At 40.9% G+C, this 27,490-nt stretch overlaps 1 protein-coding gene, 1 long non-coding RNA gene and 2 pseudogenes across 2 annotated transcripts in view; 3 read left to right on the top strand and 1 right to left on the bottom strand.

Annotated features, from left to right (window-relative positions):
- Nucleotides 1-6,073, top strand: part of LOC129137987 (uncharacterized) — a 32,799-nt gene extending 26,726 nt beyond the window's left edge. The window contains exon 4 of the long non-coding RNA XR_010153787.1: nt 37-6,073. This is a non-coding gene — a long non-coding RNA (uncharacterized LOC129137987). The remainder of the gene's footprint in view (nt 1-36) is intronic.
- A 7,976-nt stretch (nt 6,074-14,049) lies between these two features.
- The window catches only part of LOC129137980 (putative zinc finger protein 730), a 34,489-nt gene continuing 21,048 nt past the window's right edge, over nt 14,050-27,490 (top strand). Inside the window, 1 exon segment of the mRNA XM_054672875.2 lies at nt 14,050-14,239. Coding sequence (XP_054528850.1) covers nt 14,237-14,239 — 3 coding nt within the window. The 5' untranslated portion in view covers nt 14,050-14,236.
- On the bottom strand, nt 25,277-26,622 carry LOC129137983 (sorting nexin-6-like; annotated as a pseudogene).
- Nucleotides 26,370-27,472, top strand: LOC129137981 (large ribosomal subunit protein uL18-like; annotated as a pseudogene).

Below are 27,490 nucleotides of genomic sequence, written 5' to 3' on the forward strand. Positions count from 1 at the left end.
ACCACCAATCCCGGCTAATTTTTGTATTTTCCGTAGAGACATGGTTTCAGCATGTTGGCCAGGCTGGTCTCGAGCTCCGTACTTCAAGTGATCTGCCCGCCTCAGCCTCGCAAAGTTCTGGGATTACAGGCATGAGCCACCGCGCCCGGCCACAAGTGTGGTGATGACTCTCATACCTCAAACCAGCCAATAGGAGAGATCCTGTTTCTTATAGCTAGGCTTAAAATTTCTTATAGCTAGGCTTAAAATCATGAGTATGGTCATGGGTCTTCTTGTACGAAGGTCCTAGAGAAATACCACTTTCTTTTATACTATATAAATCTCTTACTGTACAGAGATTGCCATTCCAGGGTTCAGAACACAGGTGAGATTGTGTTTCTCATATGCATACCCCAGCAAACATTAGAATTGTCATCTTCACACATGGACAGGGTCCACTGGTAAGTCCTGAATCTCACACATGGAAAAAATCCACAGTTGAAATTGTGACTGTCATATATGAACATCCGGCCAGAGTTGAAATGATGAGTCATTTCTAAATCCAGTTTATAGGCAAGTGAGAATTTTTCTATCTGAACCTGAGAGAATAAAAGGTGGTTTTGAATTAGACAAAATAGAGCCAAAAGTTCAAACAAATGGTGGAAGGATTGTAAAAATCTTGCAAAGAATTCCATGTGTGGTTATATTGACTAAATTCAAAAAGGTACTACATGGTTTTTCTGTAAATAAAAAATTGAAATAAAAGCACAACAAGGTACTCGTAATGCACTAATCTGCTTTTTAGCAAACTTTGTTAACGGTTATAACAGATTGTTGCTTCTTTAAAATTTTGGAGTCATTGTAACAAAATAAATAATTTACGATAATCTGAAATTCTATTTTATAACATCAAGTGTTTCAAATCTCTAACACTTAACATGCTTCCCAAAATCATACTTTAGTTTCAAAATTGCCTTTCCTGATTCCTGACTTTTGGATACTTCAGAGGGCCCCTGGAGTATCCAAAAGAGAGGTAAACAGAATTATTTGACATGTTTAGGTACATGAGATTGGCAAAATGGTGTTTATTCCATCTTTAGGTTATATTTTGGTGAATAATACTAATATATGTTCCAAAATTGTTTGGGATTTCTAAAATTCTAATATATGGTATCAATGGTAATTAAGGTTGTTATGTTAAGTTATTGTAAACCACAGAGATAGCCAAACTTCTTTGTCAATTGTGTTTCTAACTGTAACTAACCTGGACATTTTGTTATTCACAGACAAGTGTTGTCTTGTTTTAATTATTTTTAAAAGATGGTTTATATTAAACTATAGAACTTTCACAGGTGCTTTCAAATACAGGTTTCTGATAGCCTTGGAGATTGTGACATTGGAATAAAGGAAAAAAGGACAGGATTCAGGGCCGGGTGTGGTGGCTTACACCTGTAATCCCAGCACTTTGGGAGGTCAAGGCAGGTGGATCACGAGTTCAGATCGAGACCATCCTGGCTAACACGGTGAAACCCAGACTCTACTAAAAATACAAAAAATTAGCATGGTGGCTGGCACCTCTAGTCTCAGCTACTCGGGAGGCTGAGGCAGGAGAATTGCTTGAACCTGGGAGGCGGAGGTTGCAGTGAGCTGAGATCACACCACTGCACTTTAGCCTGGGCGACAGAGAGAGACTCCATCTCAGAAAAAAAAAAAAAAAATGCACAGGACTCATGAGGAGCTAAAATGTTCACAAATATCAAGCAAAACAAGAGTTAAGTAAATGGACTGCACTCAGAAAACTAAAGCAACCTTTTTGACTTTTGCTTGGTATATTGCTGATCCTTCTTTAATTTTTTAGAGTCAAGGAAACTTGTTTTTAACTACTATTTATGGCCTTCAATAATTGAGTAAAGTATACTCCTATGAACAAAATTAGGAATATGTTTGTTTTTCTCTGCCTCTTTCCTCTAGAATTTGGAAACTATCTGTGAGTATTCTCAACTTATGGCAATATAGTTGTTTGTATGAGTGCAATAAGAATCCATTTTCTTTAGCAACAGGATGCAACTGGAGAAACTGTTTGTTTGTTTGTTTTAACCAAGGCTTTGACTGAAAGGGTATGCTTCCCTTTAAAGAGTCAAGCTTGACTTGCAGAGATGATAAAAGCCCCTTGAAAAAACTGCCCTCATATCCTTGTCTACACAGTCTCTGTACAGCGTTCCTGACCTGTGGTCAGTGAAAAATATCACTTTTTAACAGGCCTAGGAGCTCCAAGTTTATCTTGGGACCTTAAAAGGAAAGGATTACCCAGCTCACAGGTATTTGAGGATACAAACACATGGCTGTGCTCAGCTTTAGAAGGTCTTATTCCTTGTGGAACAGATTTCCATCGAAGCCAATCTAAAAGGCCTATGTAGAGATAGTCATTTTTGCTCACCTTATGCAAATAATCAGGGCAAGTATAGGACTAAAGGCTATGTTGCAAACAACTCAGTCCTGTTATGATTTTTTCTTTTCTTTTTTTTTTTTTTAGATGGAGTCTCGCTCTGTCACCCAGGCTGGAGTGCAGTGGCGCAATCTCGGCTCACTGCATCCTCCGCCTCCCAAATTCAAGCAATTCTCTGCCTCAGCCTCTTGGGTAGCTGGGATTACAGGTGCCCGCCACCATGCCCTGCTAATTTTTGTATTTTTAGTACAGACAGGATTTAGCCATCTTGGCCAGGCTGCTCCTAAACTCCTGACCTCATGATCCACCCACTTCGGCCTCCAAAGTCCTGGGATTACAGGCGTGAGCTACCATGCCTGGCCAGAACCCAATATTTTCTACAACAATATTTTATACATTTCTTTCTACATGGATTATATAAATTGGGCTTTCCAGCAGAAAAAGGAAAAGAAAAAGCATATGTCTCAATGAGAGCACACAATTATGAGAATGGCAACCATGCAAAGAAAAATTGCAAGGACTTAGTGCTGATGAGGATTTACAGCAACTAAAACTAGAAATGTAAAATGATACAGTAAAACAATTTAACGGTTTATTGTAATGTTATATATACATTTATCATATTACCAGGATATCCACTCCTAGGTCATTACTAAAGCAAAGTGAAAACTAATGTTGAAATGAAAACTTTTTTGTGGCTGTGTATTGCTAACTTTATTTTCAATTGCAAAAAGCTAGATATAAACCAGATGCTTTATAGCAGTTGAATAAATAAGCTGTGGTGCATCCATAAAATAGCATCCTAGTTGTCAACAACAACAAAAAACAAATTATTGATCGACACCACAGTATGCATGAGTCAGACATGCATTTCCTTCAGTGAAGGAAGCAAGATCCAAAAGGCTACATATTACATGATCCAATTATATGGCATTGTAGAAAAAGAAAGTTATAGAGATTGATTATAATCAAGCTAGGCTTGATAGCTCAAACCTATAATCTCAGCATGTTGGGAGGCTGAGGTGACAGAGTTGTTTGAGTCAGGGATTTTAAGAGCAGCCTGAGCAATATAACAAGACCTTCCTAAAAAAAGAAGAAGAAAGCAGAAGGAGAAGGAGAAGGGGAGATGGAGAAATAGAAGGAGGAGGAGAAAAGGAAGGGGAAGAAAAAAGAGGAGGAGGAAGGAGAAGCAGGAGGAAGAGGAGAAAGAATAACAAAAAGTAGTAGTAGTTAGGACGATGAAACAGTTCTGTGTGGTACTCTGAAGATGGGTATGTGACTCTAGACAGTTGTCAAATCTTATGAAACTGAACATCACAGAGAATAAATTTTCCTCTGCAAAACAACACAAAACAACAAAATACATTGATTTGGAGTATATTTAGATACAATGTAGAAAATGTTAAAAGGAGCTTAACCTAATAGAAATGTATTACCTAACCCTATTAAAGAAGGTTGGAATGAGGCCAGGCATGGTTGTTCATGCCTGTAATCCCAGCATTTTGGGAGGCCGAGGCAGGTGGATCACCTGAGGTCGAGAATTTGAGACTAGCCTGACCAACATGGAGAAACCCCATCTCTACAAAAAACACAAAATTAGCTGGGTATGGTGGCACATGCCTGTAATCCCAGCTCCTCGGGAGGTTGAGGCAGGAGAATCACTTGAACCCAGAGGTGTATGTTATGAAGAGCCAAGATCGTGCCATTGCACTCCAGCCTGGGCCACGAGAGCGAGAACTGCGTCTCAAAAAAAAAAAAAAAAAAAATGTTGGAATGAAAGGTCTTAATTTAAATCACTTTGAAAAACAGTGTTTTGATTGAATACTGCAAGAGTCAAAAACTATACACAAACTGTATTGTTGTTTTTTCATAAGCATATGAATTAGCAATTTTTAAAACTATATGTTGGCGTATACACACACACATAGTAATTACTGCCTGTTTTTTGAACTTGAAAAATGTTAGCATCAAAGGGAGAATTTTAGAATAAATGATGTGATGCTGGACTGGAGTTGCGCATGTTTTTTTTTTTTTTTTTTTTGAGACAGTCATTGTCACCCAGGCTGTAGTGCAGTGGTGCATTCCTGGCTCACTGAAGCCTCCACCTCCCAGGTTCAAGTGATTTTCATGTTTGAGCTTCCTGAGTAACTAGAATTACAGGTGTGTACCAACTCACCTGACTAATTTTTGTATTTTTAGTAATGATGGGGTTTCACCATGTTGGCCAGGCTGGTCTCAAACCCCTGACCTCTTGATCTGCCCACCTTGACCTTCCAAAGTGCTGGGATTACAGGTGTGAGCCACCACACCTGGCCTGTTTTTTCAATAAGACTTATGACACCCACCTCAGACTTCCAAGTATCCTGGACCCTCTGGTGATATCCCGTCTCTACTTTAAAAAAAAATACCAAAAAAAAAAAAAAAAAACCCCACCACAGCTCTGTTTTTTGTTATTTTTTTAAAGTAGAGACAGGGTCTCGCCATGTTGCCCAAGCTGGTCTTGAACTCTTGAACTCCAGCAGTTTGTCCCTTTTGGCCTTCCAAAGTGCTGGGATTACAGGCAGTGTATTACTTGGTAAGAATTCATTAAGCTTTGCATGAATTAATGATTTTCACGTATATTTCTGTATGAATGTTTTATATCAACAAAAAATTACATAGTACATATTTGCACAAAATGCTAACTCATCTCAGAATAATGGCAGCATCTTTTGGTTTGTTTATGGTGGAACACACTCAGGACAAGATCATACAGATTGTAATATTCCAAGAGGAGTATTAAAGCCCTACCCCTTGGGTGAAACTGTAGGTCTTTTTATTTTTACCTCAGTTTGGTTCATGGTATGTTTTTTATCTTAAGAGAATGCAATTTTTTTTTGTTGTTGTTTGTTTTTTCCAGAAAATGTCCCCTCACAGCAATGATTGCCAATGCCGAGGCACCTAGCACAGTGTCTTGCTCAGTGGGTACTCAGTATTTATGGAACTGGGTTGATTAAGGCACAAAACAGCAAGGTTGGTTCAGTGAAGAATAATTTAGTAATACTGGTTAGACTAAAAGGCCATGACTTAGCAGCAAACATTCTTACATTCATTTGAGAAATAATTTACAATTAGGTCACCTAAAAATGTTAATTTACAGTGGTGGCATTTAAGCTTGGCTGCTCTGTCATCACCTATACAGATTAAAATCACACTGTTGCCCAGGTTCAACTCAAGCAATTCTGATTTAATTAGGGTGTTGCAATTTGTGTTTAGGGGATTTTTAACACCACCACCCCCTCCCACCCCCATGCTGCCCCAAGTGATTTTTACTTGCAGTCTGGGATGAAAACAATTGGTTTAGGGTGAGGGATGGATTCACTGTGTGTGATTATCATGAGTGCTGCTGAGATTTGTCCCATGGCTGCTTCTGACTTTGGGATTTTGAAAAGCAGCGCTGCCATTGTAAAAATCAAAAGACAACTTCAAGATGTACTCAAATACTTTGCTAAACTGCAACAGAATAAAATGTCTTCTTAGCTCGGTCTATAGTCACTTTAATTCAAGGTAAGAGATTGTTTCAGGTACAGTAGTTTTAGTAAGTGTTGAAAATCATAAATAGCCTACACATACCAAGAAACTATTTTAATCCTTTGACATATTTGACAGGCTTTTCCAAATCAAATTTTAGCTTACAAATTGTCTTTTTTTTTTTTTTTTTTTTTTTTTTATGAGACAGAGTCTCACTCTATTGCCCTGGCTGGAGCACGGTGGTGCAATCTTGGCTCACTGCAACCTCTGCCTCCCAGGTTCAAGCAATTCTCCTGTCTCAGCCTTCCAAGTAGCTGGGATTACAGGTGTGCGCCACCATGCACGGCTAATTTTTGTATTTTTAGTAGAGACGGGGTTTTGCTATGTTGGCCAGGCTGGTCTCGAACTCATAACTTCAGGTGATCTACCTGCCTCGGCCTCATTAAGTGATGGGATTACAGGCATGAGCCACAGCACCCAGCTGAAAAATTGTGTCTTTTTTGACCTCTAACTTTTGGATGCTATAGAGTGCCAATGCAGCATATAAAAGAATAAGAAACAGAATTTTTTGTTGTTGTTGAATTACATGGAAAGCATTGTCAAAAATGTTTGATCTTCAACTTAATATTTTAATAAATGTTATTAATGTTTATTTCAAAATGTATGAAATTTCCTTTTTTTTGAGACAGAGTCTTGCTCTGTCACCAGGCTGGAGTGCAGTGGTGCAATCTTGGCTCACTGCAACCCCGCCTCCCAGGTTCAAGTGATTCTCCTGCCTCAGTCTTTCAAGTAGCTGGGACTACAGGCACACACCACCACGCCCAGCTAATTTTTTTTTTCCTTTTTTTTCTTTTTTTTTTTGAGGCGGAGTCTCCATCTGTCACCCAGGCTGGAGTGCAGTTGTGAGATCTCGGCTCACTGCAGCCTCTGCCTCCAGGGTTCAAGTGATTCTCCTGCCTCAGCCTCCCGAGTAGCTGGGATTACAGGCGCCACACCCAGCTAATTTTTGTATTTTTAGTAGAGATGGGGTTTCACCAGGTTGGTCAGGCTGGTTTTGAACTCCTGACCTGACCTGGTTTTGAATTCCTGAGCCCGCCTCAGGCTCCCCAAGTGCTGGGATTACAGGTATGAGCCACTGCGCCTAGCCTAATTTTTGTATTTTTAGTAAAGACAAGGTTTCACCATGTTGGCCAGTATGGTCTTGATATTTTGACCTTGTGATCCACCCGCCTTGGCCTCCCAAAGTGCTGAGATTACAGGCATGAGCCACCGTGCCCAGCCAATGTATGAAATTTCTAAAAATCTAATTTATCTGAGTATATCTAATTGTCATAATTATGGTTATTATGACAAATTATTGTAGGCTGAAGATATAATCAATTTCTTTTTATTTGTTTCTTTATAACCATTTTTTTTTTTTTTAAGACGGAGTTTCACTTTTGTTTCCCAGGCTAGGGTGCAGTGGTGTGATCTTGGCTCACAGCAACCTCCACCTCCCAGGTTCAAGCGATTCTCCTGCCTTAGCCTCCCAAGTAGCTGAGATTACAGGCATGCACCACCATGCCTGGCTAATTTTTGTATTTTTAGTAGAGAAGGGGTTTCACCATGTTGATCAGGCTGGATGGTCTCGAACTTCTGACCTTGGGTGATCCACCCGCCGTGGCCTCCCAAAGTGCTGGGATTACAGGCATGAGCCACCGTGTCTGGCCTCTTTATAACCATTTTAAGTCATTTCCACAGTTAATGGTCTAATTCTAATGCAGTTTCTCAAAACTCCAAAAGCTTGCAAAATTGTTAAGTATAGTGTCTTTAAGGAGGTTTATGAAAATATGGGTAAAGTCGAGTATAGGTTTCTGATCAGTTTGGGATTAATTGTTTGGACTGGGTAAGGACTCTGAGAATCCTAATGAAGAGATTGATTCTTATAAAACTGCTAACCCAAGCAAAACAAAGATTAATTAAATATTAGAAAAATATTCTGCCACATATTGTGTTAAATCAGCCAGTACTGAAGTTTTTTAGACATGCGATTTGAATGAATTCTGTGGCCTAAGTCAAATTACCTATGATAACCCCTCAGTTATCAGTGCTATGCACCTAAATTGTAGAAACCTGGTATTTAAGAGGACAAATTTAATGTTAAGTGTGGACTCTTGGAGAACCTAGACAGCCAACAGCTACTTGTTCATTCCTGAGTTCTTAAAGCTTCCATTATTAACAGCTCTGCATTCCATTACTCATCACAGAAGAGATAATCTAAATTAAATATAAATTAAGTTTGTGTGTGGTGACTCTTCTAAATTACTAAAATAGGTTAAGACCAATTTTTTTTGTCAAGCATATAATCCCAATAAGACAATCAAAACTTCATGTACATTTCTGCTACCTGATGAGCCATTTAAACATTTATACAGAAATTTTATTTAATTGTCATTTTTAATGCATGTTTTCTTGTATAAAAGTTTTCTCATGCAAGAGGGTTGATGTTAGTAACTAAAAGGATATTAGGATACATGTTTTCTCATATCTTCAGTGATAAAGATACTTATTTCTCTAGACAAGGTGTAAAACTGTTAAACAAGATATTAGGCTGGGCATGGTGGCTCACGCCTGTAATCCCAGCAGTTTTGGAGGCTGAGGTGGGTGGAACACTTGAGGTCAGGAGTTCGAGACCAGCCTGATCAACATAGTGAAACCCCGTCTCTACTAAAAATTACAAAAAATTAGCCGGGCATGGTGGTGCATGCCTGTAGTCCCAGCTACTCGGGAGGCTGAGGCAGGAGAATTTCTCGAACCCAGGAGGCGGAGGTTTCAGTGAGCCGACATCACACCACTGCACTCCAGTCTGGAGATAGAACAAGACTCCGTCTCAAAAAAAAAAAAAAAAAAAAAAAAGATACAGTAGTATTGAGCAAAACTAACTAAATTGACTGGATTGCTTTTGTAATTGCAGATTGATGACATATCAGATCCATTTAGAGTGGAAAAAATATGTTGGCCATTTAAAAATAGTCATTGGAAGGCCTATGCACCTAAGAGAACCTCATGTATCTTCTGCTACTGAAGTCTAATATTACTAAATTCAAAAAGGCTTTAATGCATTATGACAAAGCATATGAAGAAAGCCTTAAGGTGAAGAAAGCCTTAATAGTCTACTGACTGAGGACAGTAAAACCCTTTATTATCTAGAACCCAGAGATTGAGTCTGCCTGCCATGTACACTGAAGCAAGACATCAAGACTTTGAACACTGGGTTGATAATCTCACAACTTAGAAGGTCCCCTCCAAACTCTTTAATTGTAAACCCATAGGAGATCTTAAAGCTAACCAGAAAGGTTTCTCCTAAAAAGCAGATGGATATCTTTATGTAGATAGCTTTTTTAATAAGATCAAAAATCAAGACACATCTGCTATCATGATACTCTTAGTTAAGTTTGTTTACGGCTCTACAAACAATAGAAATTAAAAAAACATCTTTGTGTGCACTCATTGGGTATACTTATATGTAGAGAATTTTGCAGCCAACGTATGAAAAAACATAACATCTTTTATAGGTAAAAAATGAAAGGCAGGCCAGGCACGGTGGCTAACGCCTGTAATCCCAACACTTTGGGAGGCTGAGGTGGGCAGATCATGAGGTCAGGAGTTTGAGACCAGCCTGACCAACATAGTGAAACCCCATCTCTACTAAAAATACAAAAATTAGTCAGCGTGGTGGTGCACTCCTGTAATCCCAGCTACTCGTGGGAGACTGGGGCACGAGAATCGCTTAAACCCGAGAGGTGGAAGTTGCAGTGAGCTGAAATCGCGCCACTACCCTCCAGGCTGGGCTACAGAGCGAGACTTCGTCTCAAAAAAATAGAAGAAAAAAAAAAAACTGGAAGGCCAATATGGGTGAGAAATTTTAATGGGACATTTGTTGTCTCATCAGAAACAGAATGTGTGTCCACTGCTCTTAACCTATTTCACAAGTTAAAGAGAACTTATTCAAAATAGGTTAAAGAGCATTGCCAGGGTGCCATTACTTTTCTAAATGGGCATCGTTTGATAGGTCTTTTTTCCCCCTGGTTTAGAGTAAATGAGGCAATGGTTAGAAATGTATCCCCTATCATAGGGCTTTATAGCAGATTGCACTGTAAAGGCTATGGTTACACAATAGACTTTAAATTTTTTGCTAAAGTTGTGCTGAATCATATAATTTCTTTGGATTACTTACTGTATAAACAGAAGTGTCTGCAGTTGCTAATTCTTGTAGTTGCACATGGAGAAATACATTGGGTATTACAGAGATGCAGTTGTAGGGGATTAATGAACAGGCTGTTTGGTTAAAATAAGTAGACTATAGCTAATTATTTGATCTATGTAATGTTAGTTGGTGGTTCATGAGGACCCTGGCTATAAAGCACGCTTCAAACTGTTCGTATTATCCTCCTGGTAGTCAAAATAGTAGTTTCCCTGCTGCATTGTATTCTCAAAAGTTAGAAATGTTTTCATGCAGTCACCTTTAGAATATAAAATTGTCTCTCACTAACTGGAATGACAGAAACTCAAAGACATGTGACTATGATGAAACCATAACCTATGAATGACATAAGAACAAAGACCCTAAATAATGGAAACAGTGGTACTAAGGCCCTGAGTTTTGGTTACACTGTGCACTGTTGAAAATTTTTTGAACAAAATTATTAGAGGCCATCATTCTGGACTGAGCTTGTGCACTAGGTCCAAACAGACAAAATCAAACCAAAATGAGTCACTCATGCTAAATATGACATAATCAAACTGAAAATTTAAGGAAATAGGTAGATTCTGTAGGTTTTGTTTTTCTTCTGTAAACAGCAGATCTTAACACAAGGGGTTTCCCTCTACTCAAACCTTTAAAAATAATAATAAAATAATAACCTGAATTTCTTGATTCCACTTCACAAAACCCATAGTTCTGCTATTTCACAGTGGAATCTGAGACTAAGTACATTTTTGATGGTGACAGAGTGTTATCAATGTCTAAAGTTTTGGTCTATCAAAATTTAGAAGATGACCAAAAAAGGAGAAATTGTTTAATTATACCCTAAATCTACCCCCTTTCATGTTTAAGTTTGGTCAATAAGTTTTTTTGTTGTTTTGTTTTGTTTACATAGTAAACTGAAACCTAACAATGTGTAAATAGACTGTACTCATTTTTGTACCAACAACTGTTTTGGCCAATAAAAGGATGTCAAATGTTCAAACCATGTTTAAATAAGGAAAATCCCAAGCTGTAATCAATCTAGCTGTTCCTATATTTCACTTCTATTTTCTGATGTCACCTTGCTTCTTCTGTCCATAAATCTTTCACCATCATGTTGCTGTGCTGGAGTATTTCAGAGCCTACTTTGGATCCACAGGCTACTCAATTTGCAAATCCCTCTTTGCCCAATAAAACTCTGTTAAATTTAGTTTATCTAAAGTTGTTTTTCTTTTTCTTTTTCTTTTTTTTTTTGAGACGGAGTCTCGCTTTGTCACCCAGGCTGGAGTGCAGTGGCGCGATCTCGGCTCACTGCAAGCTCCGCCTCCCGGGTTCTCGCCATTCTCCTGCCTCAGCCTCCCCAGTAGTTGGGAATACAGGCGCCCGCCATCACACCTGGCTAATTTTTTTATTTTTATTTTATTTTTATTTTTTTTTTATTTTTAGTAGAGACGGAGTTTCACCGTGTTAGCCAGGATGGTCTCGATCTCCTGACCTCATGATCCGCCCACCTCGGCCTCCCAAGTGCTGGGATTACAGGCGTGAGCCACCATGCTCGGCCCTAAAGTTGTTTTTCTTTTAGAAGTTTTCAAATTTATTCTCTGATCAAAAATGAATAATCTGTTGTTGGGCTTTGATTTTCTAAACTCATCCCTCAGCTATTTTTCCAAATTATTCTATGTTCTTTCAAAATGTTTCTGCAATTTTTTTGAGATGGGGTCTCATTCTATCACCCAGGCTGGAGTGTAGTGGTGTAATCAATTATGGCTTACTGCAGCTTTTACCTTCCATACTCAAGCCATCCTCCTGTCCTCGTCACAGAGTACCTCGGACTACAGGCATGCAACATCATGCTTGGCTAATTTTTTTTCATGAAGACAGGATCTTACTATGTCGCCCAGGCTGCGTTTGAACTGCTGAGCTCAAGTTATTCTCCCATCTCAGCCTCACAAAGTGCTAAGATTACAGGTGTGAGCCACCATGTGCTTCTGCAATTTCTTGACAGGATTATTTCCAATAATAAACAGTACTATGTGGGCACAAATCTAAAAAAAAAAAAACTGTCTTCTTTTGCAGAAGTGTCACTCTCCAGAATTTCAAGGGTCTGTGGCAGTTACTCTAGTAATATAGTTTGATCTATGGAGGTGCCTGAGCTTTGGAGTCAGAATTTATCCTGAGGTTCAGCCCAGCCAATTAGTAGCTTTGGGTCTTTGGACAAGTTTCTTCATGTGAAAGAGTTGTATAAACCACATATGCAAAAAAGGCAGAATGATACTAATTGCAGAAATTGCAGCAATTTTTCATCCCTCCTATATCCTTTGCCACGTGCTTTTTTACAGCTGTTCCCATTGAGATATGGAATCTGTTTTCCAGACCCTAGATACGGCTGACCTTATTTCCTCAGGTCAGTAGAAACCTGTGAACATGACCGTGTGCCAGTTTGGGGCCTAGGCTCAAATGGTCTTGAATGCTTCTGCTTTTCTTTCAGAATGCTGCCCTCTCCATGAACAAAGCACATGTTAGCCAGCTGGAGGAAAACATAACATGGTGGGTGGGGAAGAGAAGCAAAGTGCCTCTGTTGACAGAAGCAGAAGCTCACCCCCAGAAGCAGAAGCTTACCCCCAGAAGCACAGCTTCCTAGTCAAGAAGCAGTTGTTGATACATGTCTGAAGGAGCTCAGCTGGGACCAGAAGAATGGCCCCAGTGAGCCCAGCCTAAATGGCTGACCATCTCAATTATTACCTAATAAGTTTTGGATGGTTGGTTATGCTGCAATAGCTAACTAATACATGCACCCAGTGCAGATAGGTGCCATGATTTAATGACAGGTTGATTACTAGTTACCTTCTAACAGTGGGCTCCATAAAGGTACTAATATTTTCCCCTGATTTAAAGTTAGATGTGTTGTAAGATAATGTTGAGTAACGCTGCAATACATGTAGATATGTATGCATGTGATTGGTCCTTAGTCCCCGCACGCACAGGAGAAAACGTAAAACTACATCCTGACACTTAGGGCCAAGGCCAAATAGCAAAATAATTTTGCCTTTAATCCGTTTTCTTCATATCTAACATTGGAGGTCAAGACTGTGGACAGATCTGAAGACATAGAGTTTTCTTCCCCTGTGGCCCCATCATCCTTTGTTCAGTGTCTGATCTCTGGAAGAAAGGTGGTCACCAGGTAGTGATCTACCTGTGGTTATTCTGCTTTTTCTTTTCTTTTCTCTTTTCTTTCTTTCTTTCCTTATTTCTTTTCTCTCTTTCTTTTTCTCTCTCTCTCTTTCTCTCCTCCTCCCTTCCTCCTTTCCTCCCTTCCTCCCTTCCTTCCTTCCTTTCATCTCACTCTGTCACCAGGCTGGAGTTCAGTGGCACGATCTCGGCTCATTGCAACCTCCACCTCCTGGGTTCAAGCGATTCCCCTGCCTTAGCCTCCCGAGTAGCTGGGATTACAGGCGTGCGCCACTACTCCCAGCTACTTTTTTTTTTTTTTTTTTTTTTTTGTATTTTTAGTAGAGACGGGGTTTCACTTGTTGGCCAGGCTGGTCTCAAACTCCTGACCTCAGATGATCCACCCGCCTTGGCCCCCCAAAGTGCTGGAATTACAGGCGTGAGCCACCGCGCCCGGTCTATATTCTTTTGATTTGTGAATATTCATATAGCATATTATTTATAAATACATATGATCTTACACAAAAGGTTAAAGTCAATACCCTCTGGGGTGGGCCTGTCTCAGTTCAGGGAGGAAGTCCTGCCCGAAAAGGCAGTCTACGTTGTCACTCTTCATTCAGCCCAGCATCTGATCACATCTGTCACTCAGGGCCTGGGGGGCGGGGCCTTAAACGTTATCCAATCAGGGACACTGGGCTGGGGGCCGTCCAATCAGGCCCGCAGCTGGAGCAGACAGGGCGGCTTCCGGGATTTGGCGCGGCCTTTGTTTCTCGCTGCCGCCGAAGCTCCAATTCTCGTCTGTCTGCTTTGTGTCCTCTGCTCCTAGAAGCCCAGCCTGTGTGGCCCTGCGACCTGCGGGTATTGGGAGATCCACAGCTAAGACGCCAGGGCCCCCTGGAAGCCTAGAAATGGTGAGAGTGCCGGTCCGACATCCCGAGAGAGGGAACGGGGCTGGTTGGAACCGGTGGGAAGCGGCTGTGGCGGGACTCAGGCCTCCCCGCAGTCAGCTCCACAATCTGCGCCCAGAGTTCTTGCCCAGCTCGGCCTCAGTCCCCTTCAGCCATACGATGGCGGCCGCGCTGACAGCCGGGGCCCCGGCGTCCTGTCTCTTCCCTGCACTGTGACTGTGCCCTGGCCTGGAGCCCTCTCTGGGCAGCTCTGCACCCGCAGCGCCGCGTCTCTCCCAGATTATGCAGGAACCAGAGAGGATCGTCAGGGGAGAATCCTGACTCGGGATGCGGGTTCAGGAATGGGAAGAGCTTTGGTCTGTGGCGTTCCCAATTCCTCTTTCCTTCTGTTAAAAATTTATGGGAGTCATCACCAAAATATTAACGAATTTAATTAAAGAATGATTCTAAAATTGTAGAGCACCCAGTTACGGGGTGTAGCTTGTTATCCATGGGACGGGCTTGAAGGAAAGACTTTCATAAGATGCATGATGCAAAAACCCAAATTCGGTAATCGGTTAGGTACAGTTACATAGTTTCTAAATTTGCACCTTGAGCGTACAAATTTTCTGGTTATGTAATCAGAGCTTAATAGGCAGTTTATAGTTTGTTACGCCTAAATTTTGTTTTCCTTAATGTAGTAATTTACAAAAAAATACATTTGAGTTACATTTTTTTTTAAAGTAGGAATCCAGGCATCGCAGCCACGTACCTCGAATTGCCTGTCACTTAACTATTTTCACACTCCACAGGAGACTGATCTTCCGCATTTTTTTTTTTCATGTTTCTCAAACGGGGTCTCAAGTCTACCCCTCAACCCCCATTCCTCCAGCCTAACTCTGGCTTGCGGTAAAATACTAAATTTCCAGTTTCTTCTGATTATCCCAAATGCCAACTTTCCCTCTCTAATTCACATTATTATCTGTTTGTCCTTTAGTGTACACTTTTGATACTGTATTTTAATTATTTTTTTACAAACCATTGGGTGGGACATTTAAAAAGATTTGTTTTCTGTTTGTGAATATTGCCCATGAAAATAAACCAAAACTAATTCCCTGACACTGTATTGTAAAAAAATCTCTGTGCCTCTTTTTCTTTTGTCTTCCCTAGGCACAGAGATCTTGTGAAAGTGTTTTGGGGTCAAGTTTGTTTTTTGTTTTTTTAATCTTTATGGGATTATGTATTCTCAGCCACCCTTTAGTTTTTTCCTGATCCTGGTTTTCAGTACTGGCTGTGAATAAACCAGGGTACACACCATGGCTATGTCTGCTAGAGTGTTTGATGATTATTAGCTTCTGGGTCATTTTCTCTCACTGGACAACAAGAGGTATGAAGTGTAGTCTCTCAAGAAAGCAGGTGGATGCCCTGGGGCTAAGAGGAATCTCCTGGTGTCTTTGAAAAGCTAACCACTTCAGACATTAACATTGTCTTCACCCAACCTAGCTTCCCTTTCTTAGAGACACATTGCGGGTCAGCCAATCTTACGCGGGTATTGAGGGAAAAACAGAAGTGATTTCTGCCCCTCGGATTCTCTGAGATTCATGGAAAAAATAGTATCCAAATGGCAGATTTTACCTATTCTTTTATTTGGTAGCATTCTACAACCAAATGTTGTAGATAATGGGTGAGTTACAAGATTTATGAAATCATCGGTTGTTATTTTTACAGGGTAAATTTGTGACCGTGAATATCTCTGTTCTCTATCCTGTTATCTTAATTTCTGAGTTTAATGCTAAATTTTATAAAAAGAAAAAGAATCATCTGCAAACAGAGATTGTTTTAATTTCCTCTCTTCCTGTTTGGATGTGTTTTATTTCTTTCTCTTGCCTGAATGCTCTGGCCAGGACTTCCAATTTTATGTTGAATAGTGGGGGTGAGAGAAGGCATTCTTGTGCCAGTTTTCAAGAAGGAATGCTTCCAGCTTGTGTCCATTCAGTATGTTGGCTGTGGGTTTGTCATAGATAACTCATTATTTTGAACTATTTGCCTTCAATGCCAAGTTTGTTGAGGGTTTTAAACATGAAGGATATTAACTTTTATTGAAAACTTTTTCTGTATCGAAATAATTTTGTGGTTTTTATCTGTAGTTTGTTTATCTGATTAATCACACATATTGATTTGTGTATGTTGAACAAACCTTGCATCCCAGGGATACAACCTACTTGATCATAGTGGATTAGCTTTTTAATGTGCTGCTGGATTTGGTTTGCTAGTATTTTGTTGAAGATTTTTACATCAATGTTCATCAAGGATATTAGCCTGAAGTTTCCTTTTTTTGTTTTATCTCTGCCAGATTTTGGTATTAGAATGATGCTGTTGCCAGGAGCAGTGGCTCACGCCATCTCAGGACTTTGGGAGGCTGAGGTGGGTGGATCAGGAGGTCGAGATGGAGATGATCTTGGCCAACATGGTGAAACCCTGTCTCTACTAAGAATACAAAAAGTAGCTGGGTGTGGTGGTGCACGCCTGTAATCCCAGCTGCTCGGGAGGCTGAGGCAGGAGAATCACTTGAACCTAGGAGGCAGAGGTTGCAGTGAGCCAAGATCGCGCCACTGCACTCCAGCATGGCGACAGAATGAGACTCCGTCTCAAAAATAAATAAATAAATAAATAAAAAGAATGATGCTGCTTTTATATAATGAGTTGGGGAGGAGTCCCTTCTTCTCAATTTTTTAAAATAGTTTTGAAAGATATAATACTTGTTTTTCTTTGTACATTTGTTAGAATTCAGCTGTGAATCTGTCTGGTCCTGGACTCACTTTCTTTCTTTTTTTTTTTTTTTTTTTCTCAGACAGAGTCTCGCTCTGTTGCCCAGGCTGAAATGCAGTGGTGGGATTTCGGCTCACTGCAACCTCCGCCTCCCAGGTTCAAGCAGTTCTCCTGCCTCAGCCTCCCAAGTAGCCAGGACTAAAGGCGGGTGCCACCATGACCGGCTAATTTTTGTATTTGTAGTAGAGACAGTATTTCACCATGTTGGCCAGGCTGGTCTCGAACTCCTAACCTCAGGTGATCCTCCCACCTCGGCTTCCCAAAGTGCTGGGATTACAGGCATGAGCCAGCACACCTGGCTGGTCCTGGGCTTTCTTTTGGTTGGTAGGCTGTTTACTACTATTTCAATTTTGGAGCTTGTTATTGGTCTATTCACTGATTCATTTTGTTGTTTTTGTTCAGTTATGGGAAGATGGATTTTTCCAGAAATTTATCCTTTTTTTTTTTTGGATTTTCTAGTTTGCACAGAGAAGTTTATAGTAGACTTCAGTACTTATTCATATTTTTGTGGGGTCAGTGGTAATGTCGCTTTTGTCATTTCTAATTGTGTTTATTTGGTTCTTCTTTTTTCACTAATCTTATTAGTGGTTTATTAATCTTATTAACTTTGTTATAAGATAATAAGATAAGTGGTTATTATCTTATTAAATTTTTCAAAAGATTTAACTCAATAGATTTATTTGTATGACTTTTCATGTCTAAATCTCCATCAGTTCAGATCTTCTTGTCTTCTGCTAGCTTAGGAGTTGGTTTTCTCTTGCTTCTTTCATTCTTTTATTTATGATGTTAGGTTGTTATATTGACCTCTTTCTAACTTTCTGATGTGAGCATCAAAAAGTGCTATACATTTCCCTCTTACCACTGTCTTAGCCATGTTGCAGAGATTCTAGTATGTTGTATCTTTGTTCCCATTTGTTTCAAAAAACTGCTTAATTTCTACCTTAATTTCATTATTTATTCAAAAGTCATTCACATGCAGATTCTTTAATTTCCATGTAATTGTATAATTTCAAGTAGTTTTCTTTGTGTTGAATTATATATTTATCAAGCTGTGGCCTAAGAATGTGTTTGGTATGATTTGGGTATTATTAAATTTGCTGATAATTGTTTTATTTCTGATTGGTCAGTTTTAGAGTATTTGACACGTGGTGGTGAGAAGAGTGTATACTGTGTTGATTTCAGATAGAGAGTGTTGTAGATGTCTATTAGGACTATTTGGTCAAGCATTTAGTTCTGATATCTTTGTTAATTTTCTGCCTCAGTGATCTGTCTAATAGTGTCCATGGGGTGTTGTAGGAGTCAGAATCTAAATCTCTTCATAGTTCTCTAAGAACTTTGTGTGTGTGTGTGTATGACAGAGTCTTGCTCTGTTGCCCAGGCTAGAGTGTAGTGGCACGATTTCGGCTCACTGCAACCTCCGCCTCCCAGGTTCAAGAGATTCTCCTGCTGCTTCAGCCTCCTGAGTAGCTGGGATTACAGGAGTGTGCCACCATGCCCGGCTAATTTTTGTATTTTCAGTAGAGACCAGGTTTCACCATGTTGGTCAGGCTGGTCTTGAACTCCTGACCTCGTGATCCACCTGACTGAGCCTCCCAAAGTGCTGAGATTACAGGCGTGAGCTGCCATGCCCAGCAGAACTTGTTTTATTCATGTGCGTGCATGGATTTTTATTTTTTATTTTTTATTTATTTATTTTATTTTTTTCTTTTTTATTGATCATTCTTGGGTGTTTCTCGCAGAGGGGGATTTGGCAGGGTCACAGGACAATAGTGGAGGGAAGGTCAGCAGATAAACAAGTGAACAAAGTTCTCTGGTTTTCCTAGGCAGAGGACCCTGCGGCCTTCCGCAGTGTTTGTGTCCCTGGGTACTTGAGATTAGGGAGTGGTGATGACTCTTAACGAACATGCTGCCTTCAAGCATCTGTTTAACAAAGCACATCTTGTACCGCCCTTAATCCATTCAACCCTGAGTGGATACAGCACATGTTTCAGAGAGCACAGGGTTGGGGGTAAGGTCACATATCAACAGGATCCCAAGGCAGAAGAATTTTTCTTAGTACAGAACAAAATGAAAAGTCTCCCATGTCTACCTCTTTCTACACAGACACGGCAACCATCCGATTTCTCAATCTTTTCCCCACCTTTCCCCCCTTTCTATTCCACAAAACCGCCATTGTCTTCATGGCCCGTTCTCAATGAGCTGTTGAGTACACCTCCCAGATGGGGTGGTGGCCGGGCAGAGGAGCTCCTCACTTCCCAGTAGGGGCGGCCGGGCAGAAGCGCCCCTCACCTCCCAGACGGGGCGGCTGGCCGGGCGGGGGGCTGACCCCCCCACCTCCCTCCCGGACGGGGCGGCTGGCCGGGCAGAGGGGCTCCTCACTTCCCAGTAGGGGCAGCCGGGCAGAGGCACCCCTCGCCTCCCGGATGGGGCGGCTGGCCAGGCGGGGGGCTGACCCCCCCACCTCCCTCCCGGACGAGGCGGCTGGCCGGGCAGAGGGGCTCCTCACTTCCCGGTAGGGGCGGCCGGGCAGAGGCGCCCCTCACCTCCCGGACGGGGCGGCTGGCCGGGCGGGGGCTGACCCCCCCACCTCCCTCCCGGACGAGGAGGGAGGACGCTCCTCACTTCTCAGACGGGGTGGCTGCCGGGCGGAGGGGCTCCTCACTTCTCAGACAGGGCGGTTGCCAGGCAGAGGGTCTCCTCACTTCTCAGACAGGGCGGCCGGGCAGAGACGCTCCGCACATCCCGGACGGGATGGCAGGGCAGAGGTGCTCCCCACATCTCAGACGATGGGCGGCCGGGCAGAGACGCTCCTCACTTCCCAGATGTGATGGCGGCCGGGAAGAGGCGCTCCTCACTTCCTAGATGGGATGGCGGCTGGGCAGAGACGCTCCTCACTTTCCAGACTGGGCAGCCAGGCAGAGGGGCTCCTCACATCCCAGACGATGGGCGGTCAGGCGGAGACGCTCCTCACTTCCCAGACGGGGTGGCTGCCAGGCAGAGGCTGCAATCTCGGCACTTAGGGAGGCCAAGGCAGGCGGCTGGGAGGTGGTTGTAGCGAGCCGAGATCACGCCACTGCACTCCAGCCTGGGCGCCATTGAGCACTGAGTTAACGAGACTCCGTCTGCAATCCCGGCACCTCGGGAGGCCCAGGCTGGCGGATCACTCGCGGTTAGGAGCTGGAGACCAGCCCAGCCGACACATCGAAACCCCGTCTCCACCAAAAAAAAAATACAAAAACCAGTCAGGCGTGGCGGCGCGCGCCTGCAATCGCAGGCACTCGGCAGGCTGAGGCAGGAGAATCGGGCAGGGAGGTTGCAGTGAGCTGAGATGGCAGCAGTACTGTCCAGCTTCGGCTCGGCATCAGAGGGAGACCGTGGAAAGAGGGGAGAGGGGAGAGGGGAGAGGGGAGAGGGAGCTCTATCTACCACACAGTCTTAGAAGGTGCCATTTCTCATCCCCGGATTTTTAATAACATATTTTTTCTGTCTGCTTTTTTTCATAAACATTCTTTCAAGTGCATACAGTATGCCCAAGGCTACAGCTTAGATGTCTGCATCCAGTGTCTACTGAAATTCAGATGTCCAGTGTTCAAGAACATGTCCAGAGACTTGGCTGTTGTAGAAAAAAGTATAAATTAAAGATAAGAGGCTTTATTCTCTTACCTGAAAGTAAGGGAGTATATTTTGTTCATCTCTCTTTTTTTAAAACATTTAGATTACACGTAGATAGTTTTCTCTGCTTTTTAGAAATATATGTAAATCATAGTAACAGCTATATAAACCTTTTGTTATTCTTTCTGACTCAGAATTGTCTTCATCTAGGACCTCAGAACCATTGCTTTGTTTTTGCTTTGGCAAAGGTTTTTTGTTTGTTTGTTTTTGTTTATTTTCATTTTTAGTCTTTTAAAGTAGACACAAATTTGTTTAAAGCTTTTTTTTTTTTTTTTTTTTAGACAGAATTTCACTCTTGTCGCCCAGGCTGGAATACAATGGCACGATCTTGGCTCCCTGAAACCTCCACCTCCCAGTTCAAATGATTTTCCTGCCTCAGCCATTCAAGTAGCTGGGATTACAGGCTCCTGCCACCACCCTTGACTAATTTTTTAATATTTTTAGTAGAGACTGAGTTTTGCCATATTGGCCAGGCTAGTCTCAAACTCCTGACCTCAGGTGATCCTCCTGCCTTGGCCTCCCAAAGTGCTGGGATTACAAGCGTGAGCCACCACACTGGGCCGTTTAAAGCTTATTTTAAGAGCACACAAAAGTTGAGCACAAAGATAAGATTAAATTTAGCAACACAGAATGATAAAGAATAAAAAAGATACTGAGTAAATTTTTTTGACAGAAAACTGATTATCCAAGGTAATTATCTCATATTTGCAGGCTAAAGTACTTACACTGCAAAGGCAAGAACAGTTCAGTTTATTCACTAAATAGTGGAATCTGTAGGTGGACTTTGGTTTCTGTTACTTCAGAACAATTAGTATAGTTAGGTGTAGTGTTTGTAGACAACTTGCATTCACACAAATTAACATTTTGTATAATAGTATGAATATAAGGCTACAATATTTCAATAAATCCCTTAAGTAGTCATTTTAATATTGTTATTTATACTCTTGAAATATCAAGTGTTTTAACTGAATTATGGTTATAGATATTTTTAAAGTTCTACATACATTATGACAAGTACATTAAAATTATTTACACTTAGATATTTATATCTAATATCCAAAGAAAATTCACTACAAAATTGTTACAGTAGATATTAGTTTGACATGCTTATTAATTTATCCAATAGGGATAATTATAGGTAAGCATGGTTTTAGTGTCTTTCATTTCACTGAATTTGAATGCTGCTATTACAGGACAAATAAACATGATGGGTGATGTGACCACCCAAAACCATAATAGCTCCTCAGCTATGTTGCAAGCTCAAATATATTCCACTGTATAACAAAGTCAGATTCCAGTTTTTCATCAAAAAGTGCTGGTGAAAATTGTCAGATGTATTCCAATATAGATCCCCAATTCACTGGTTAGGAGATGGGAGAGCAGCAGACATGAAAAAGAAACCTTATAGGCCAGACACGGTGGCTCACGCCTGTAATCCCAGCACTTTGGGAGGCCGAGGCAGGTGGATCACAAGGTCGGGAGATCAAGACCATCCTGACTAACATGGTGAAACCCCGTCTCTACTAAAAACTACAAAAAATTAGCCAGGAGTGGTGGCGGGCACCTGTAGTCCCAGCTACTTGGGAGGCTGAGGCAGGAGAATGGCCTGAACCCAAGAGGTGGAGCTTGCAGTGAGCCGAGATCGTGCCACCGCATTCCAGCCTGGGCAACACAGCGAGACTCCAAGACTCCGTCTCAAAAAAAAAAAAAGGAAACCTTATAAAATTCTGCTGAGAACATGCCTTTTTTTCATAATGCTCATGTTTCTCATGCTGACATGCTGAGAGTAACCGTGCATTTTGTTTCAAGAAAAATTCCTTTTGGGGGACTATCTTCTGGCCAAGTTGATCGGTCTTACATCTAATCTGAGTTTTTTCTTAAGATGCTTTTAACTTATTTTTTCTTTCAATATAATCTCGCTCAGATTGAGAGCTGTTTTTCTCTCCAATGCTTTGGGTGTCTGTTTCAGAAACCCTATTAGTATCCCATGGTCTCTGTGAATGAGGTGGGTTGTCACAGGGAGAATATTCTTGGAGTTATCTCTATCTATCTCATGCTGGAAATCTAGCAGTATTTTTTTTTTATGTCACCGTTATAAATAGAAACTGAGGGTGAAATACTGCTCCCATTCCCATTATTGTGAAGGTGCAGTTCTACCCAGGAGGCCTGCAGGCTCCTCTCCCTGCAGCGCAGGCTCCACTCTCTGATGTGACACTAGAGTACTGCTGTGGCATTGGGGTTCATGTAAGATGTGAGCCAGCAGCTTTGAGCTGTGTGTTGTGGGCTGTGTCTCAGTGGAAGTTGGTAGGCGTAAAGAGAGGACACTGGCCACTAGGAGAACGCAAACAGGGTGCTGCATGTTCTACATTCTGTGAGAGGTTCCGAAAGTAAATAGAATCTGATGGCCAAATCTGTAAATGTAAACAAGCATCTTAGGAGTGAAAGATCAAGGCTACAAAGTATCCAGAGCCATAACCACAACTATACCTACCAGTAAAATGCAAGACTGGAATAGAGTATTGTTGTCCTTCCTCTTACTGAAGAGCTAGAATCAGGACAGGCGATCCAGTTTCTGGAGCTCCACCAGAGCAGTTCCATTTTTTATTTAGAATCAGCCTGAGTCTCTCCTGCCTGGCTTATCATTGGGCAATCAACCCAGGATAACTGGGAACCCTCTCACAATTACCTAGCCATCTTTGAAACATTTGAGAATATCCAGAGCAGAATTTTATCAGGCTGACAAGAGTGGTTAATGCTACTTCTTTCTCAGTGTAAAAGAAATGAGTCATTCTGTGTTTGTTCCTCCCTCATACAAGAGATAATTTTGGTTGGTACTCAGATGATAGTTTCCCCAGTTTTCTTGTACTTGGGTGAAAAACAAGGAAGAGGTCTAGAAACTAAAACAGATAAACTGATTGCTTTCATTTCATATTATCATTAGAAAAATAGGTAGAGCAGTTATGGTTCTTATCATACAGAAACTTTTAGTCTAGACTAGTGATATGGCTTGGCTATGTCACCAACCCAAATCTCATCTTAAATTGTAACTCCCACAGTTTCTACATGTTGTGGTAGGAACCCAGAGGGAGGTGATTAAATTATGAGGGGAGGTCTTTCCTGCACTGTTCTCATGATAGTGAATGAGTTTCACAAGATCTGATGATTTTAAAAATGGGAGTTTCACTGCACAAGCTCTCATTTTGCTTGCCACCATCCATGTAAGATATGACTTGCTTCTCCTTGCCTTCTGCCATGATTGCAAGGCCTCCCCAGCCATGTGGTATTATAAGTCCATTAAATCTCTTTTTCTTCCCAGTCTCTGGTGTGTTTTTATCAGCAGTGTGAGAACAGACTAATACAAAAAATTGTTACCAGTAGAGCCGGGCATTGATGAAAAGATACCTGAAAATGTGCATGTGACTTTGGAACTGGGCAACAGGCAGAGGTTGGAGCAGTTTGGAGGTCTCAGAAGACAGGAAAATGTGGGAAAGTGTGGAACTCCCTAGAAACTTGTTGGATGGCTGTGACCAAAATGCTGATAATGATATAGAAAATAAAATCCAGGCTGAAATGGTCTCAGATGGACGTGAGGAACTTGCTGAGAACTGGAGCAAAGGTGACTTTTCTTATGTTTTAGCAAAGAGACTGGTGTTATTTTGCCCCTTCCCTAGAGATTTGTGAAACTTTGAACTTGAGAGAGATGATTTAGGTTATCTGGCAGAAGAAATTTCTAAGCAAGGCAGGTCTCTGTTGAGCCGTGGATGCCAGTCTCTGTTCTGCAGGATAGGTTTTGTTAAAGTTGTTAAAAATAATGCCTATTTTAAGAGATAACAAATGAAATTTAGAGGACAAGAGGGTAAAGCTAATTACTATTCTTGGAAATGCTTGATGATACAGGATAAAAATAAATACAACACACCCAAATACAGGATGATAGTTTTTTTGTTAGTTGGGTTTTTTTAAAGCATAATGCAGGAGTAGATTTAGTATAGCTACTCCAAATGTTGAAGAGTGATACAGTGACCACAGAGTTAAAAACTCTCACTGTTATTGCTGTTTATTTTACAATAATTGGTTTAGTCTACAAGTTTAAGGCAAACATACTAATGCATTTGCTTTTCTTCAGAAATCATAAAGATTACATAAAATCTGTCCCAAAACTTCTAATAAATATTCAGTAGTGAAAAATAAGTCTGATTAAGATGCTTTACCAGGATACATGAATGAACTAAGGTGGTATATAATGCTTTTTTAAAACAAAATTTAAAAAAATTCAATAAAGGCAATCTTTATCGTGTTTGAACAATGCATTCTGAAAAGGTTAAACTTCAGAAATTATTTAAAGGTAAATAAGATTGGCATCCATAGGGAATACTATTTATAAAATAAATGCAGTTATAGAGGCTACTTTAAAGAAGAATAAAATTTGGACTTCTGAGTATGATGAGTGCACAATAATGGGCCACTGTCTTGGGGAACACAGTGCAGCATTACACCACACAGACTGGCATCGCCTGTACATGGCGCTGCTCCATGCTTCTCAGAAAAAGAGTAGATCCATTTTGTCAGCTGTTTTTTGTTTGTTTCCAGTGAGCATAAATGCTTAACATCATTAAGAAAACAAAAATAAAATTTGAAGGAAGGCAGCCCTTTTCAACAGGAAGGCAGAATGTGGCTTATGTGTCTCCATTTAGCACTGCCAGGCAGTTTGGCAGCAACTGTAAGTTACCCTTTGCATGCTTCAGTTCTAACTCTGCCAGTTCCACTAATTTTTTTTTCTGAATGCAGCAATGCTTCTTGTCTTAAAATCTATAAGTTCTTGTTTTGCAGACTGAGATTTTTTTTTTTTTTTCAAATTTCTGACTACATAATTGTTGGGAAGTTTTAGCCAGCAGAACATCTTTATTTTTTGCTCTTGCTTTATCCAGTGCTTTATTAGCATTTTCATAATCCACTAGTGACCTAGACCTTCAATACAGGAGATCCTTAGCAGCTTGAGTTTCTCTTAAGTAATATTTTTAAGGGTCAGAAAGTTTGAGGTCCTCATCAGCAGACACTCATGCTTCTATTTTTCTTGTTTTATCAAACATTTCTGAAACTTTGAGAAAAAACTTGCATATATCTGTAGAATCCCAAGTTCCTAAAGCATATAATGAAGAACCAATTCTCTTGTAATCATCTGCAGCACTTTTGTGGGATCTTGTCATTCTATGAGTTAGCAGATGCATCCTTATCTCGGTTATGATATTCTAAAAGAAATGTTTGTTCATGCTCAAAGAAATTATCTACATCCTTTACTCTGGAAACAATTACTCCATCTGCTGATTTAACCATGTTTTTAAAGAAATCTTCAAGTTTCTCTTTTTATTTTTCCTTGCACACTCAAGTCTTGATTATATTCCAAGAAGACATGGAAATTTAAATATTTTCTCAAAATAGGATGTGCTGTCACATGACATAGGAACACTTCATGCATCACAACTGTGTTCTTGGATATTCCCAAATATCCAGCTTCCACTTCCTGTTTCATCTTTGTGAATTCTTCCTTTGTCATTGACCCTTCTCCTTCTCCAAGCTTCTGTACTTTTTCCCTTGAAGCATCAAAATCAGCTCTTGGTGGTGCTGGTGGAATGATGTAACCTGCATAGTCTTCATTTTTAACAAAGGAATCATGAAGCCAGATAAATTGCTCACGTTGCTGAACAACAGAAAACTCATTTTGTTTAAAATTTGGAAATAAACTCTTTGTGTGAACGGTGAATTTTACTTTATTCCACTCACTAAGAGCATCAGAAATGTCCACCAGCAGAGCAGGATCACTTTGAAGGTTTACATTTATTGCTTTAAGTCCACGGTTCTCTTCCCAAGAGGAAGTCAGGGCCATCGTCCAAGTCTTCCATCATGGCTGCTCCCCAGGATGATAGTTTGTGTAACAAACAGAGATATTGTCAGATTGCTTATACCCATATAGAAGAGGACGTGATATTACACACAGCATATGCACGTAAACTGCCAAAATATGATGTGAAGATTGGCCTAACCAGTTACACTGCAGTGTATTGTACTGGCCTGCTGCTGGCCTGCAGGCTCCTCAGTAGGTCAAGATCTGTGACCTATGGCATGGACAAGATCTGTGAAGGCCAAGTGGAGGTGACTGGCAATGAATACAATGTGGAAAGCACTGATGGTCAGCCAAGTGCCTTCACCTGCTATTTGGATGTAGGCCTTGCCAGAACTACCACTGGCAATAAAGTTTTTGGTTCCCTGAAGAGAGCAGTAGATGGAGGCTTGTCTATCCCTCACAGTACCAAACAGTTCCCTGGTTATGATTCTGAAAGCAAGGACTTTAATGCAGTAGTACACCAGAAGTACATCATAGGCCAGAATGTTGCAGATCACATGCACTACTTAATGAAGGATGATGAAGATGCTTACAGGAAACAGTTCTCTCAATACATAAACAAAAGCGTAACTCCAGACATGAAGGAGATGCATAAGAAAGCTCATGCTGCTATGTGAGAGAATCCAGTCTATGAGAAGAAGCCCAAGAAAAAAATTAAAAAGAAGTGGAACCATCCCAAAATGTCCCTTGCTCAAAAGATCGAGTAGCTCAAAAGAAGGCAAGCTTCCTCAGAGCTCAGGAGTGGGCTTCTGAGAGCTAAACCAAACAATTTTCAATGAGGATTTTTTAGATGAAGAAAATAAACTTATTGACAGCAAAATTTAAAAAAAATTAAATTTATAAACAGCAAAGCATTCAAGAGATTACTTGGG

Source organism: Pan troglodytes, chromosome 20 (assembly GCF_028858775.2).
Source record: "Pan troglodytes isolate AG18354 chromosome 20, NHGRI_mPanTro3-v2.0_pri, whole genome shotgun sequence".
Classification (NCBI taxonomy): Eukaryota; Metazoa; Chordata; class Mammalia; order Primates; family Hominidae; genus Pan; species Pan troglodytes.